This window comes from Perca fluviatilis, chromosome 18 (assembly GCF_010015445.1).
Source record: "Perca fluviatilis chromosome 18, GENO_Pfluv_1.0, whole genome shotgun sequence".
Lineage (NCBI taxonomy): Eukaryota > Metazoa > Chordata > Actinopteri > Perciformes > Percidae > Perca > Perca fluviatilis.
Genome location: NC_053129.1, coordinates 656,777 through 674,062, shown reverse-complemented (window position 1 = coordinate 674,062; position 17,286 = coordinate 656,777). Strand labels below are relative to the sequence as shown.

Genomic DNA, 17,286 nt, shown 5'->3' with positions numbered 1-17,286 from the left:
ATTTACACTGTATTCCATCCACGAAAACTGTCCATACCACTTTAAAGAGAAGCCATTGTTGTCGCGTTAACTTTTAACAGTGTATTGCTCAACACATCCATGGTACATTGTCTAAAAAGCCATCTAGCTAACGTTAGCTGCTGAAGGCAGCCCGGAGAGTCTGCCTGTTGTGGCCGTAGCAACCACCTACGTTCCAAGGCTTCCTAATTGTTTGATCATTCTATGGTTTAAACAGTTTCATTTTAATCAGAAGAGAAGACACATTAAACACACACACAAACACAACTAGTTATGTTACTATTTCTTTTTTTACATACATTTGAATATTTTTCATAACAAAACAAAACGTATTGATCAAACTTGGCTGGGCGGACCAATGCCGCCCTGGCCCATTACTGGCTACACGCCTGCTCTGCGGATTGCCGGAGCTGGGACGCAGTTGGAACACAGCCGTTCCGCAGTCAGTGGAAATACACACATTGACTTTAATGGAAACCTAATGACCATTCCGCAGCCGTTCCGCAACCGGTGGAAATTGCCAGATATGCACGTTCATCATAGTTTAATAACTCTGGATTTGGCTACTAGTAAATGTTAAAAATGTTCAAACGTGACGTTTTAAACATGGACCCTTTAAGTGTTCGGGCTGGTAAGTTGATGTACCCCAAAAAAAATGTATTCGCTGAAATATAGAAGTTTCTTTCACTATGCAAAGTCTATGGGAAAAGTCTTTCTGGGCCAGAGGGGTGCAGTATGACCGTTGGCCGCTAAGCCCATGGTTGCTTTAAGACATGACGCTTTTCCTGGGGGCTTGGTTTAAACTGACAGCATGTTTGTTCATTAAACATTCAGCCTGTCGTTGCTTAAAAGCCTCGATTGCTTCTCTGCGGCAGTACAGCAGTTACTCGATTCAACCCAAGGCCCTTAGCTGCATGCCATTCCCCTTTCTCCCCCCTTCCCTGTGGCCGTTTTCGAAATCGCTGACGATTGCATACTGGCAGTACCGTCTGGAGTATGCAGTAGTAGTACCTACTGCATATGTTCATCAGTAGTATGCAGTATGAAACAGTTAGGCCCTAAATCGCTTTATTCTGCAGTATGCTAGGCCAGGCTAAGCCTTTGAACCAATTCTTTAAAATTTAAGAAACTGAAACTTAATTTCTTACAAACATTAATTATAAACTTAAATATGACGTTATAATTTATTTACAAGGCAGTCGAAGAGAGACGAGTATCCCTCTGCCCTGTCAGACGCTGCTCTCCCTCGCCTCTGCCTGCTGTGTGTGTGTGTGTGTGTGTGTGTGTGTGTGTGTGTGTGTGTGTGTGTGTGTGTCTCAGCCCGGGCCAGGGAGCTTGTTACGTTACGCCCGCAACCTCTTGTGAAGCTTTATAACTCATACAACCACAGGTTCCAGTTAAACTTATAATGATGATGGTTATGTGTGTTGTGTTATTTAAACAAACGATCAGGGGAAATAAACGCCTCTTGTCCGCGAGTCTCCTGAGAGAGCTCCAGCTAGCTCACAGCGGGTCTGTGAAGGTGGACAGGCCGGGCGGACAGGCCGGGCGGACAGGCCGGGCAGACAGCCAGCGAACCCTGCAGGCACCCGCAGGCCTTCACGTCAGACCGTGGAGCTTCTGAACTCCGACACCGTCAGAGCAAATTTACAATTAGCCATCTGAAACGAAGGGATGTGACATCCCTCCGATCTATTCTCAGCCTTCTTTAGGCAACATTGGCGCTCCAACTGCTTTGTATGCCTCTTTGGCTTTGAGGGCTTCCTCTTGCTGTCACTGGGCCTCCTTAGCCTGCAGCTCTAGCCTTTGGCATTCAATATCAGCACATAAGTCCTCTTCTATCTGACGTCAAACCTCATTAAGCACCATCTCCTTTAAGTTCTCCTCCAGAATGGCAGCATGTACATTCGATAGAGCAAGTAAGGGAGCTAAACCTCCAAAGACTGAGGTCTGCCCACTGGACTGGGAGCCTAAGCTGGATACGCTTCAATATTTGACCTGAACTTTTCCCATTTTGACCGGTAAAATAAAAACCTTACAGGTCACATGACCGGCACCAATTTCTTTTCTAGTGGAAACTCTGCTAGCGGGATTACTCCCTAGTTAGCTAAAAGTACTGACTAAACAGTTGAAATAGTTTGCTAAAAGTAATGTCTAAATGGTTGAAATAGTTAGCTACAAGTATTGACTAAACAGTTGTCTGTATTTGATTTTGTTTCCTGCAGATGTGCAGCAGCTGTCAGTGGTTAAAGAAGAGGTTCCCCCTGAACAGCATGAGTGTAGCGCCAGTGTGGACCAGCAGGAGCCAGACACACACACACACACACACACACACACACACACACACACACACACACACACACACACACACACACACACACATTAAAGAGGAACATGAGGAACTGTGGAGCAGTCAGGAGGGAGAGCAGCTTCAAGCGCTGGAGGAGTTCCCATTCACTCCTGTCCCTGTGAAGAGTGAAGATGATGAAGAGAAAGCTCAGTCCTCACAGCTTCATCAAAGACAAACTCAACACATGGAAACAGAAGCTGATGGAGAGGACTGTGGAGGTACAGAACCAGCCAGGAACTCACATCCACTTCTACAGAGACTGAAGACCAGACTGGAGACTCTTGTGATCCTGAGAATGATGAAAGTGCTGGTTGGAAGGAGACCAGAGAACCTCAGTCAGCTTTAAACTCTCTGAAACATGATTCAAGATGTAAGAAAACATTCAGCTGCTCTGAGTGTGGGAAAAGATTTGGCTTCAAGTCACATCTGAAGACACACATAAGAAGTCACACAGGAGAAAAACCTTTCAGCTGCTCACGTTGGGATAAAAGATTTGACCGCAAGTCACATCTTAAAAAACACATTAGAATCCACACAGGAGAAAAGCCTTTTAGCTGCTCAGTTTGTAATAAATCTTTTTCACAGAGTGGAACTTTACAGACACACATGATGATTCACACAGGAGAAAAACCTTTAAGCTGCTCAGTTTGTAATAAATCTTTTACACAGGGAGGACATTTACGTTCACACATGAGAATCCACACAGGGGAGAAACCTTTCAGCTGCTCTGAGTGTGGGAAAAGATTTAGCTTCAAGTCAGATCTGAAGAGACACATAAGAACTCACACAGGAGAAAAACCTTTCAGCTGCTCAGTCTGTAAGAAATCTTTTACACAGAGAGGAAATTTAGAAAAACACATGAGAATCCACACAGGAGAAAAACATAAATGTGCTGGTCATATAAACACAGAAGCTGATGTAGAGGACTGTCGAGGACCAGAACCAGCCGGGAACTCACATCCACATCCACTTTTACAACCAGAGACTGAAGACCAGACTGGAGACTCTTCTGAACCTGAGACTGATGACAGTGCTGATTGGAAGGAGACCAGAGAACCTCAGTCAGCTTTAAACTCTCTGAAACATGATTGAAGATGTAAGAAAACATTCAGCTGCTAAAAGTACTGTCTAAACATTTGATATAGTTAGCTAACAGTACTGTCTAAACAGTTGAAATAGTTAGCTAAATGTAATGTCTAAACAGTTGAAATAGTAGCTAAAAGTAATGTCTAAACAGTTGAAATAGCTAAAAGTAATGTCTAAACAGTTGAAATACTAGCTGAAAAGTACTGTCTCAACAGTTGAAATAGTTAGCTAAAAGTACTGACTAAACAGTTGAAATTGTTAGCTAAAAGTACTGACTAAACAGTTGAAATAGTTAGCTAAAAGTACTGACTAAACAGTTGAAATTGTTAGCTAAAAGTACTGTCTAAACAGTTGAAATTGTTAGCTAAAAGTACTGACTAAACAGTTGAAATAGTAGCTAAAAGTACTGTCTAAACAGTTGAAATAGTTAGCTAAAAGTACTGACTAAACAGTTGAAATAGTAGCTAAAAGTACTGACTAAACAGTTGAAATAGTAGCTAAAAGTACTGTCTAAAAAGTTGAAATAATAAGCTAAAAGTATTGACTAAACATGAAATAATAAGCTAAAAGTGCTGTCTCAACAGTTGAAATTGTTAGCTAAAAGTACTGACTAAACAGTTGAAATAGTTAGCTAAAAGTACTGACTAAACAGTTGAAATAGTAGCTAAAAGTACTGTCTAAACAGTTGAAATAGTTAGCTAAAAGTACTGACTAAACAGTTGAAATTGTTAGCTAAAAGTACTGACTAAACAGTTGAAAAAGTACTGACTAAACAGTTGAAATAGTAGCTAAAAGTACTGACTAAACAGTTGAAATAGTAGCTAAAAGTAATGTCTAAACAGTTGAAATACTAGCTGTAGTGGCAAACTTGAATCACTTCTGTCAGCGATAGGCAATTAGTCTTGACTCATTCTTTATTTTCAATCCTTTAGTTAAGTTTGCAGACAGGTACTCACAGAATGGGCATCACCGCGTTGCGTTTTGTGAATTTATTAGCAAACCTTCCTGTACAGCCAAAGTTCTCTGTTTTCATCCAAAACATTTCCCCGAGCTTCTCTCAGACAGAAATCCACACTGAAAACGTCCAACTTGCTGTTCCAACTTTCCGACCTTATTATTCGTTACAAACTTTGCATTACTTTTTACGGTCAAAAAACCATTTTTGCCCCGCAGCTACCGCTGACCCAAAAACAAAAAAACTCCTCCTCTACCCAAAACAAAAGGCACCTGCGCCGTCGCTTGAACATAGAACTATAGTAAATTAGATCTGTAACAACGCTCATAGTTGAATACAATGTAGGTCAACATCAAATAATTATAATAATATAGAAACTTAAACATTAGTAAATACAAAAACTCAAAATGACCATTAGTTAGCTTTGGCTCTTACATTTTCCGGCCCCTAATTGGGAGACAGTAAGGCGACCAATTACTCAAACAATAATACAAAAGGCCAAAGACATCCATAACTATACATTGTACATTTTCTTTCACCCTTGATCTTATTTTGCGTTTTACACTTTCGTAAGAGTCATTAGTATCTCTTTAAGAGTCCGTTTCACAAACAAGACAGAGTTTTTCAACAGGTCTTTCTAGAGTGTTTGATTTCGTTTTGACCAACACTCTGCGAACAAGTCCCTTTGCATCTGGCATAGTTTTAATGACTTTACCTAAAACCCAGGAGTTTCTTGGGGCAGAATCATCTACAATCATTACCACATCTCCAGGAGTAAGATTTTGGCTCACTTGAGTCCATTTTTGGCGCTCTTGAAGAAGGGGCAGATACTCACGTACCCAACGTCTCCAGAACAGGTTTGCCAGGTACTGTACCTGTTTCCACCTGCGGCGTGAGTACAGATCTTCTTTTTCGAACAGTCCTGGTGGAAGCAAAGGCTGCCGTTTCAACAGTAAGATGTGATTAGGGGTCAAAGCTTCAAGATCTTTCACATCGTCAGATGATTTTGTGATTGGCCTGTCATTCATTATAGCTTCGACTTCACACATTAAAGTTTGAAGTGATTCATCATCCACAACCTGTTCCTTTAGCACAGATTTTAGAATCTTTCTCACTGACCGGATTTGCCTTTCCCAAATCCCCCCAAAATGGGAACCTGCAGGAGGGTTAAAGATCCATTCTACTCCTCTGTGACGAAGTGTGTCTTGTATTTTTGCCTGATTCCAATGCTGAATGGCATCACGGAGTTCTCGTTCTGCTGCGACAAAATTAGTGCCATTATCTGAATGAATGATTGACACCTGTCCTCTTCTGCACACAAACCGCCGGATTGCACTTAGACATGAGTCAGTGTCCAAAGTGTGCGCAATCTCCATGTACACTGCTCTTGTTACTAGGCATGTGAACATCACACCGTATCTTTTGACAGTTGAGCGCCCTCTTTTGACCAAAAATGGCCCAAAGTAGTCCACCCCAACATGAGAGAATGGTGGCTTGTCTGGTTGAAGCCTGTCCTTAGGCAGGTCGGCCATTTTCTGTTCCTTTCTGTGGGCGTTGACCTTTCTGCAGACAACGCACCTTGACAGAAACTTTCTTATAGTGGAATTTGCAGTGGGAATCCAAAATCTTTGACGAAGCTGGGACAGCATATAATTTCTTCCACAGTGTCCAATCCTTTCATGAATATCCCTAAGTAACAGAGTGGTGATATGTGAATTCTTAGGTATAATAACTGGATGCATGACTTCCGCTGGCATAGAAGATTTGCTGAGACGGCTTCCAACTTTTAACAGCCCATCTTTAAGCACTGGATCCAGCTTGCACAGAGGGCTGCTTCTCTTTAGATTATGGTTTCCCCTTTCCAAACTTGAGACTTCGCCATGAAATGTTTGGTTTTGACAGAAACGGATGATTTCTTTCTCTGCCTCTTTTAGATCTTCAACAGTTAGAGTTCCTTTCTCCATGTTTATTTTGTAGACATGCATTTGTTGCTTCACGGTTTGTCGGATTTGACCACTTTGGGAGTAGCTATTTTTTGCTAACAACTCCTTTCTCGTTTTACTCATTTGCTTCAGCATTGCCTTGAGTTTGAGCACCAATGCCACAGCCTTTTTTAGTTTGTACCAACTGGAATAGTAGTTGATGAGCTTGTTCACAGAGTCTGTGTTTTCAGCTGCTCGAATGAGGTTTGTGGTAACTGACCTTTTTACCTCCATATCATCCTCTTCAACCTCTGGCAGTTTAGCTCCCTCAGGCCACAGATGCTCTGGTTCTTGAAGAAATGGTGGACCTTGAATCCAATCAAGGTTACTCATCAACTTGGCTGCTGTTAGGCCCCTAGATGCACAATCGGCTGGATTTGTCGATGTATTGATGTATCTCCACTGTGTTGGCTTGGTTGATTCCCGAATGGTGGAAACCCTGTTAGCTACAAATGTCTTCAATCGACGAGTGTTGTTTTCTATGTACTTTAAGACTGTAGTACTGTCAGTCCAGAATACTGATTGCTGCAGCTCCATGTGTAATTCTTGTTTCAACATCTTGTCAACGTTTGCTGCCACTACTGCCGCTGTCAGCTCCATTCGTGGGATTGTCATCTGCTTTAAGGGTGCAACCCTTGACTTTCCCAACATGAATGCACAGTGAACACAACCTTCATGATTTGTCAATCTGAGATATGATGCAGTCCCATATCCACTTTCACTTGCATCTGAGAAATGATGGAGTTGTGCTGTTACAACACCACCAAATTCCACAGGCTTCAGACATCTGCTCACAGCAAAGGTTGATAGCTGATTCAAGTCGCTTAGCCAGACAAACCATTTTTGAGCAAGCTTGTCTTGAACAGGCTCATCCCAGCTAAGTTTCTCTTTGATCAACTGCTGCATCAGCATTTTTGCAGGAAGAATGAATGGAGCGAGAAACCCCAAGGGGTCGTAGATAGAACAAACTGTAGATAGGATTCCTCTTCTGGTGACTGGTTTTTCTTTAACGTTAATCCTGAACTTGAATGAGTCAGATTCTATGCACCACAACACTCCCAGTGCTCGCTCGACTGGAAGAGCATCTTGACTTTAGTCCACAGCTCGCAAATCCTAAGCTCTGTCCTTTTCTGGAAGAGACGCCAAAAACTCTCTGCTATTGCTTGTCCATTTAGTTAAGTTGAATCCTCCTGAAGCACATAATGCTTTAAAGTCTTTGTACAGATCAACAGCTTGATTTGCATCGTTGACAGACTTTAAACAGTCATCCACATAGAAACTGTTGAGGACTGTATCCACAGCCTCAAGTGATGACTTGCTTCTGTTGTCCTCTGCAGTCCTTTTCAGGGCGTAGTTTGCGCAACTCGGGGATGAGGTTGCACCGAACAAGTGCACAATCATCTTATATTCAACTATATCCCGCTCGATAACTCCTTCTGGCCACCAAAGGAAGCGCATTAGGTCAGTGTCTTCTTCAGGAACCTTTACCTGGTGGTACATTGCTTCGATGTCTGCCATTACAGCCACTTCCTCTTTCCTGAAGCGTGTCAACACTCCCACAAGGGAATTTGCAAGGTCAGGGCCCTGTAGAAGTTCATTATTCAATGAGGTTCCCTGGTAACTAGCAGCACAGTCAAAGACCACTCGTAACTTTCCCTTTTGAGGGTGGTAAACGCCATGGTGTGGGACATACCACACTTTACCATCCTGGCGGTTCAACTGATTTTCTGGGACTCTGACAGCGTAGCCCTTTTCAATCACATCATTCATAAAATCAGTGTACTCTTTGTGAAACACAGGATTCTTTTTGAACTTCCTTTTCAATGTGAGGGCTCTTTGAGTTGCAACACTTTGGTTGTTGGGCATGACGATGGTTACCTTCTTTTTTGGGAGTCCTATGAAGTAGTGACCATCCGTGTGGTGTACAGAGTTTCTCACATAGTTCATGAACTGCGTATCCTCTTGTGACATCTCCAACTTGTCATCACACATTCGCTCGGGAAAGTCCTGGTTAAACTGTTGTACCAAAAGCTGCTCCACATTCTCCACTGATATGCGGTTTACTGTAGCTTGTGAACACCCACAGTCTTCTAAGTCAATGTGATCTTTAAATGGACCATTGACTATCCATCCAAGAGCAGTTCTGACAGCATATGGCCCGTTGCCCCTGCTATTAATTACCTGCCACGGCTCTAATGCTCTGTGCACATTACTCCCAATGAGAAGTCCAACATCTGCATTGACGGTAGGCAGCCTGACTTCACTAAGGTAGGGCCACTGCCTTATGTCCTCTTGTGATGGAATATTTTTCCTTGACACTGGAATGTCCTTTTGAGTGAAGACTTTAGGCAAGTCAATGAAGTTGTTGGTGTTGAGTCCACTAACTTCCAAGTCTGTAAGCTGATAGCTTTCCACGTGATGCTTTGGGCTCATGGTTTTCAGCTCAAGTTGAGTGCGTCTTCCCTGTAGGTTTAACTGCCTTGCAAGTGCATCTGTGCAAAACGTTGCAGAGCTACCAGGATCCATGAATGGGTAAGTCTCCACAATTTTACTGCCTTTCTTTGACTTTACCAAGACCGGCACAATAGAGAGAATGCAGTCATCCCCGACCCCAGTATAAGCACTTGTTTCACTGATAGCAACTGAAGAGCTTGAAGCTGTTGGGTGCATGATAGCTCCATCCTGCACCTTTTCCTCAGTTACCTTTCCAAAGCTTTCTTGTTTTGCAAAATGTAGCATGCTTGGATGTCTCTGAGCACAAACATGGCATGTCATCTTCTTTTTACACTCTTTGCTTACATGCCCTTTTGTTAGGCATCCAAAGCATAGCCCATTTTTCTTGAGAAACTCAATTTTCTCCTTGTGTGGACTTCCTTTCATCTTTTCACATTCCTCCAAAGGGTGGTTTCTTCCACATAACAAGCATGGTTTGCTGAAAGCACTGCTGGGATGTGTAGTAACAACCTTTGTTTTTGGTATGTTGAATTCCTCGGTTCTAACTGGAGTAGCATTAGTGGCAAAGCTACTTCCCTTTTTTCCTTCTTTCTTTGTTCGGTGCTTGAAGTCGGGCTTTCCTTTGTCCTTCTTTTCGGTTGCTGTTACCTCCAGAAGGTCACCAAACAGTGGATCCATAGTGACTTTAGCTTGCTTGTCTAAAAATCTAACAAGATCTGCAAACTTGGCTCTACTTCCTCTACTCTCTTGTATCTCATACGCGACAGCTCTCCACCTCTCTCTGAGTTTGTACGGCAATTTTGACAATATTACCCTCATGTTAGTGGGATTGTCCAGTTCGTCCATGAATGCTACATCCTCCATGGTGTTGCGACAACTAAGTAGAAACAGTGAGAAGGCGCTGAGAGCCTTGCCATCTTCTGACTTAATTTGGGGCCACTTAAAAGCCTTTTCCAGTAAAGCAGAGGCAATTTTAACCTCATTTCCATAATGATCCTTAAGCAATTTCAGTGCCTCACGATATCCACGGTGTGCTGGCATGTGCAGGCAACTCCTTACCAGATCTTTTGATTCACCTATTGTGTATTGCTCCAAGAAGTATAGTTTGTCTGAATCACATTCAGCTCTGGTGTCAACGGTGTGTTCAAAGGCCTTCAAAAAAGATCGGAATTCCAGGGGATCACCATGGAACAGGGGAATGTCCCTTTGTGGCAGGCAAGACAGCTGTTGATTTTTTACAAGAAGCTCTGTGATATCAGTTTGTCGTTTCATCACTCTGCACAGCTCCTTTGTGTCATTGTCCGGTTGCAACGGCTCAGTAGCAGGTGCAGAGTTCGGTTTCCACTGAACCTTTACCTTGGGTACAGCTCCACGTGAGTTGGTTAAAGGCACAGTTTTATCTTGGTATCTCAATGTATGTGGTGAGGCACCACTGGTTTGGCCTTCAACATCGTCCTGCACATCAGCGTTTGACCTTGCAGCAAGGCTAACCTGTTGTTGAGGTGATTCATATTCTGCATAAACTTTAATTCTTGCATTGGAAGCTGCCAACTCTGTTTCAATTTCCAGCTGCTCTTTGTCGGCCACTAACTGGGCTTCTTTCAGTGCCAGTGCCTGCTTTTCCTTCAACGCTGCTGCCTTTGCAACAAGAGCTGCTCTATTGGCCTCCTCTCTCAGATGTGCTGAAGTGGCAGATGATACGAATGACTGGCTGCTAGAACGACCGGATGACCTATCAGATCTTTGTTTTGCAGACACATTGGAGACACTATCCATAGATGTTACATTTTTGTTACATGTGTCTCTCAATTCTTTATGAAGCTTTGTTTCTTCAATCCACATCTCGGTTCTACTCATGAAATCTTTGCAGTTTGATACCTTGGGCTCAAACCAGTATGTTTGGTCGGCTTCATTTTCTTCTTCTTTTAGATAAAGTTTTACTGACTCGTTAAGTTCAGCAAATTCCTCATACAGTTTTTTGTAGAGCTTTATCTCCTTTTGTTCAATATGTGTCAAATTATCAGCACTCTCCATGAGACGTTCAATTTGGTTGGACTTTCCAGTTAACTGTCTTAACTTTGCCCTCCTTGCATTTATATACTGATGCAGTTTCTCTTCACAGCCTTTTTGTGTAGGCAAGACTGCCCTCTTGGTGTCGAAGTCGGTAATTGCATCCTCCTCCTCTTCATTTTGCGATTCTGCCATTGTCGTCATTACAATGTGTTAGACAGAGAAGATGTGGTATTTCTACGGTTGAAGTTAATACTTAGATTCACAATTCAAACAAGGAGAGGATTTCTTTAGTCCATCCACTGTAATTATAAGGTGGATAACACATAGGAGTGTTCCTGCGTTCCAATAGAATCGTTCCAGTCGGCAATTAATCCTTTGGGGCGCCGTCTAATTCCTGGCTGCGTATGTTTGCGACGTATCCCAACCACTGAGCCATGGTTTTTTGACTTGATGTAGTGGCAAACTTGAATCACTTCTGTCAGCGATAGGCAATTAGTCTTGACTCGTTCTTTATTTTCAATCCTTTAGTTAAGTTTGCAGACAGGTACTCACAGAATGGGCATCACCGCGTTGCGTTTTGTGAATTTATTAGCAAACCTTCCTGTACAGCCAAAGTTCTCTGTTTTCATCCAAAACATTTCCCCGAGCTTCTCTCAGACAGAAATCCACACTGAAAACGTCCAACTTGCTGTTCCAACTTTCCGACCTTATTATTCGTTACAAACTTTGCATTACTTTTTACGGTCAAAAAAACATTTTTGCCCCGCAGCTCCCGCTGACCCAAAAACAAAAAAACTCCTCCTCTACCCAAAACAAAAGGCACCTGCACCGTCGCTTGAACATAGAACTAGAGTAAACAAACCTCAAGAACAGCCTTTTTTCATCTTCGTAACATTGCCAAAATTAGGAATATCCTGTCTCAAAACGACGCTGAAAAACTAGTCCATGCATTTGTTACTTCCAGGCTGGACTATTGCAATTCCCTACTGTCAGGTTGCTCAAATAAGTCTCTTAAGACTCTCCAGCTGATCCAGAATGCTGCAGCGCGTGTTCTCACAAGAACTAAGAAAAGAGATCATATTTCTCCTGTATTAGCTTCTCTGCATTGGCTTCCTGTTGAATCCAGGATTGAGTTTAAAGTCCTTCTCTTGACCTACAAAGCTCTAAATCGTCTAGCACCATCATATCTAGAAGAGCTCCTAATACCCTATTGTCCCACTAGAGCACTGCGCTCCCAGAATGCAGAGTTACTGGTGGTACCTAGAGTCTCTAAAAGTAGAATGGGAGCTAGAGCCTTCAGTTATCAGGCTCCTCTCCTATGGAACCAGCTCCCGATCTGGGTTCGGGGGGCAGAAACTGTCACCTCATTCAAGAATGAACTTAAAACTCTCCTATTTGATAAAGCTTATAGTTAGGGAGTGAGGAGTTGCAGTGTTCACCTAACTGGCCCAACTGCTTCTCTTCATAATTGTTAGATTAATAATACATAACAAAGTAGAGGGAGGCAGGCCAGCCAAGCCAGATCCGGCAGGGGGAGAGTTCTAAGCCCGAAAAAGCTACCTCTCCTTATGACCTGTCTCTCTTAGTTACCTGTTATAGTTACGCTGTTATAGTTCTAGACTGCCGGGGGACTTCCTTCCTTTGACACACTGAGCTGCTCTCTCCTCTCCCTTTCTATTACTGTTACTATTACTATTACTATTACTATTACTATTTGTGTGCAGCCCGTCCCAGAAATTACTAAGTTACTAAAGTTACTAATCCTAGCTTCTGGGGAGTTTACTCCCCGGAGTCCTTATGCTTTTTTCTCCCAGCGTATTTCCTTGGAGAACGTTGGCACCAAGATCCTGGTCGCAGCTGTCGCCGTGGTCCTGCTGCACTCCCTGCTGAGCTCAGCGATGCCCTGCAATGTCATGCTGTGTCCTGCTGAACCCTGCAGCTTCCCGCTACATCCAGTCACTGTTCCATTATTAATGTGACTACTATCTCCACTGTTCATCACACCCCCAACCGGCTCGTCAGACACCGCCTACCAAGAGCCTGGGTCTGTCCGAGGTTTCTTCCCAAGAGGGAGTTTTTCCTCGCCACTGTCACACTGCTTGCTCTTGAGGGAATTACTGGAACTGTTGGAATTGTTGGGGCTTTGTAAATTATAGAGTGTGGTCTAGACCTACTCTATCTGTAAAGTGTCTCGAGATAACTTATGTTATGATTTGATACTATAAATAAAATTGAATTGAATTGAATTGAATTAAATTAGATCTGTAACAACGCTCATAGTTGAATACAATGTAGGTCAACATCAAATAATTATAATAATATAGAAACTTAAACATTAGTAAATACAAAAACTCAAAATGACCATTAGTTAGCTTTGGCTCTTACACTAGCTGAAAATTACTGTCTAAACAGTTGAAATAGTAGCTAAAGGTACTGTCTAAACAGTTGAAATAATAAGCTAAAAGTATTGACTAAACATGAAATAATAAGCTAAAAGTACTGTCTAAACAGTTAAAATAGTTAGCTAAAAGTACTGACTAACAGTTGAAATTGTTAGCTAAAAGTACTGACTAAACAGTTGAAATAGTTAGCTAAAAGTACTGTCTAAACAGTTGAAATAGTTAGCTAAAAGTACTGACTAAACAGTTGAAATTGTTAGCTAAAAGTACTGACTAAACAGTTGAAATTGTTAGCTAAAAGTACTGACTAAACAGTTGAAATAGTAGCTAAAAGTGCTGTCTAAACAGTTGAAATAGTTAGCTAAAAGTACTGACTAAACAGTTGAAATTGTTAGCTAAAAGTACTGACTAAACAGTTGAAATGGTTAGCTAAAAGTACTGACTAAACAGTTGCAGGGCTCTCAAGTTTTGAAGACAGGCAAGAGTGACACCCCCCCCCCCCACAAAAAAAAAAGATCATCGATTGGTGGCGGGTTGGACGAGTCGCAGGATTAGGGGTGTTTCATTAATATTATTATTATTATTAGTGTTTTTGTTGTTATTATTAATAATTGCTCAGATTTACAAAAGAAAAGATTTGACACATGGCACTGACAATTCAACCAATTACAAAGTATTTATTCAATTTCCGCATGGCATGGTGACTTATGATAAGGGGGGGTATGGGGGTCCTCCCCCAGAAATTTTTGAGCATTAAACTCTTCATTTCCTGCATTCTGGTGAATTTTTATGCACCTATTTATACCTTTTTCTGAATCAATTCATGCTGGAAATCTTTATGTAATGGTAAACATAGATTATTATCCAAATATAAAAACATAATGGAATATATGGCAGTTAGGCTCTCAGGCATTCTGTATTGCTTTCATCTATTTATTCTCCTGTAGATCAGCTTTTCTAATTATATCTGAGTCAGCACACATGTAGCCTAGCATCATTTACTCTTCCCTTTTCTTTTGCATCTTTTGTTGAGGATTTGACCTCCTTAAATGTGCATATGACAATTATTCACGTCAATGATACATTAATTCATTTTAATGAATTGATAAACAGAATTGTTTGAGCAAGATTTCTGCTCATGTTCAAAACGTTGTGCACATTCAGAACATATCTGTTTTATCTGAGTTTTGGAGGAGTCGTGATATTTTGAGAAAAATAAAGTTATAATAGTCAATATATTTCAAAATAATCTACTGTGCATTAACGTGATTGCTCTGCTGAGACGGTAGATCTCAGACCGTCTGACAGACACAGAGCCCCGTTTGGGTCTCTGGTCTCTGAATGAGCGAATGTTTAGGGAAGTGTCTGTACGCTGCTCTATGCTTTTTTTTTCATTGGCTGTTGCATTAAATCTTACCCAGATACAATAGTGCTATTTTCTGATTGGCTATTGTGTAGCCCCTTTCTTTTTTTTGATTGGCTGATAAGTGGCAGGCTCGACTAAGAACTCCAGGGGAGACGCGCTTGATTCCTGCCGGTTCCATAGTGAGAGCGGCGCGGCCAGAGACATTTTGGGCGCTGCGGCATATTCAATTTATTTTAAATAGTTTTTCCGCGTGAGAAATACAATGTGTGGCGGGAGTGCGTGACAAAAGACCGAAATGAGTGACTGTCACGCTCAATGCGTGACACTTGAGAGCCCTGCAGTTGAAATAGTTAGCTAAAAGTACTGACTAAACAGTTGAAATAGTAGCTAAAAGTACTGACTAAACAGTTGAAATAGTAGCTAAAAGTACTGTCTAAACAGTTGAAATAGTTAGCTAAAAGTACTGACTAAACAGTTGAAATAGTAGCTAAAAGTACTGTCTAAACAGTTGAAATAGTTAGCTAAAAGTACTGACTAAACAGTTGAAATAGTAGCTAAAAGTACTGTCTAAACAGTTGAAATAGTTAGCTAAAAGTACTGACTAAACAGTTGAAAAAGTACTGACTAAACAGTTGAAATAGTTAGCTAAAAGTACTGACTAAACAGTTGAAATAGTTAGCTAAAAGTACTGACTAAACAGTTGAAATAGTTAGCTAAAAGTACTGACTAAACAGTTGAAATAGCTAAAAATGTGTTTGTCATATAAACACAGAAGCTGATGTAGAGGACTGTCGAGGACCAGAACCAGCCGGGAACTCACATCCACATCCACTTTTACAACCAGAGACTGAAGACCAGACTGGAGACTCTTCTGAACCTGAGACTGATGACAGTGCTGGTTGGAAGGAGACCAGAGAACCTCAGTCAGCTTTAAACTCTCTGAAACATGATTGAAGATGTAAGAAAACATTCAGCTGCTCTGAGTGTGGGAAAGCTTTTACTGAAAGTGGACACCTGCAGAGACACATGATGACTCAGACAGGAGAAAAAGCTTTCAGCTGCAGTGTTTGTAACAAAAGATTTGCCCGGCGTTTTAATCTTAAATCACATAAATGTGTTCAGTCATTACAGCTCCATCAAAGTCAAACTACTGATGAGAATTCTTTAGACTCTTCTGGGTTTAAAAGATAGCGATGATGATTACTTCAGTCAACTCTGAAATGTGTAGAGTCCCTGTGAACGGTAAGAGACGTAAAACTGGAAACAGGAAACAGTTCAGCTGCTTTGAGTGTGGGAAAAGATTTAACAAGAAGACAAATCTTAAGATACATATGATAATTCACTCAACAGACAAACCGTTTCTGCAGCTGCACAGTTTGTGGTAAAAGTTTTTCTCAGATGGGGAAGTTAGTTTGTCACATGCCACGTCACACCGGAGAGAAAAAATACAGCTGTACAGTTTGTGAGAGATGTTTTAAATTCAAAGGCGATATCGGGAGACACATGACAATCCACACAACAGACAAACCGATGGAGAGAGAAGTCAGCGAGGATTCGAAAGAGAGCAGAGAGCCGCAGTCAGGTTTAACATCTCAGAAAAATACAGAAGTCCCGGATTAATGGATTAGTTGTCAACTATTAATAATACAATATAAGCTAATTGATCAATAAATAATGTGAAAACGATAAAACTTGTGTGATGTCAGCTTGTTTAATCGGAATATGTTCTAGTGTCTTCTCTCCTCTGTGACAGTACACTGAATATCTTTGAGTTGTGGACAAAACAAGACATTTGAGGACGTCATCTTGGGCTTTTTGGGAAACACTGATCCACATTTTAGAGACCAAACAACTAAGATTGTTTACCTCGGGAAGAGTCTCATCTAATTTATTTAGCTGTCGGGTTCTTCGGGACTCTTATTTGAGTTTCAGTTTGTAGTTTTTCTTCCTTCAACAGACTGAAATGACAGACTGATCTCATGAAGTGGCGTATGTATGACACGGCAATTTGTATGCCATTTTGGCGTGTTATCAAGACACATAATTGCTTTTTAGCGTGTTTATCAACACAATTCGCCCGCCATTGACCTACGTACGAGTAGTATAAAGAGACGTAGGTCCACAGAAGGAGTTTGGTTTGGGTGGCGGATGGGTAAAACACAGGACTTTCACCCAGGAGAACCGGGATTACGTCCCGCGTGTGGCGATTTTCAGCCGTTTTTTTATTTTTTATTGTTTTTTAAGCCTTCCCCAATGTTTCTTTCGTAAACCCAACCGTTTATTGTTTTCCTAAGCGTTTTCCTAACGTTTTTCCCGTGTTTTTGTCGCTTTTTGTGTTACTAAAGCCTTTCCCTGTGTTCTTTTCCTAAACCCAACCTTTTTAAATTTTATTTTTATTTTTTTACACGCATGTGACGTTGTTCCCGCGATAGTAGGACGTCACGTTCTCGCGATAACACGGGTATGTTTACATCCGCTGTATCCCTTGTGTTGTCCTTCGGGTCCCAGTGACCCGAAGGACAACACAAGGATTATGTACTTCCGTTTACTTTGTTGAGAATTGCTCTCTAAACCCTGTTTCTTTTAAAGTAAGTAAGTAAAGTTTATTTCTAGAACACATTTAAACACAGTTTAAGCTGACCAAAATGCTGTACAAACAAGAA

At 41.5% G+C, this 17,286-nt stretch overlaps 1 protein-coding gene across 1 annotated transcript in view; it reads left to right on the top strand.

Moving 5' to 3' along the window:
• Positions 1-6,199, top strand: part of LOC120547161 (gastrula zinc finger protein XlCGF8.2DB-like) — a 94,042-nt gene extending 87,843 nt beyond the window's left edge. Inside the window, exons 3-5 of the mRNA XM_039782630.1 lie at positions 2,765-2,846; positions 3,015-3,357; positions 6,133-6,199. Coding sequence (XP_039638564.1) covers positions 2,765-2,846; positions 3,015-3,357; positions 6,133-6,199 — 492 coding nt within the window. The remainder of the gene's footprint in view (positions 1-2,764; positions 2,847-3,014; positions 3,358-6,132) is intronic.
• The last annotated feature ends 11,087 nt before the right edge of the window (positions 6,200-17,286 follow it).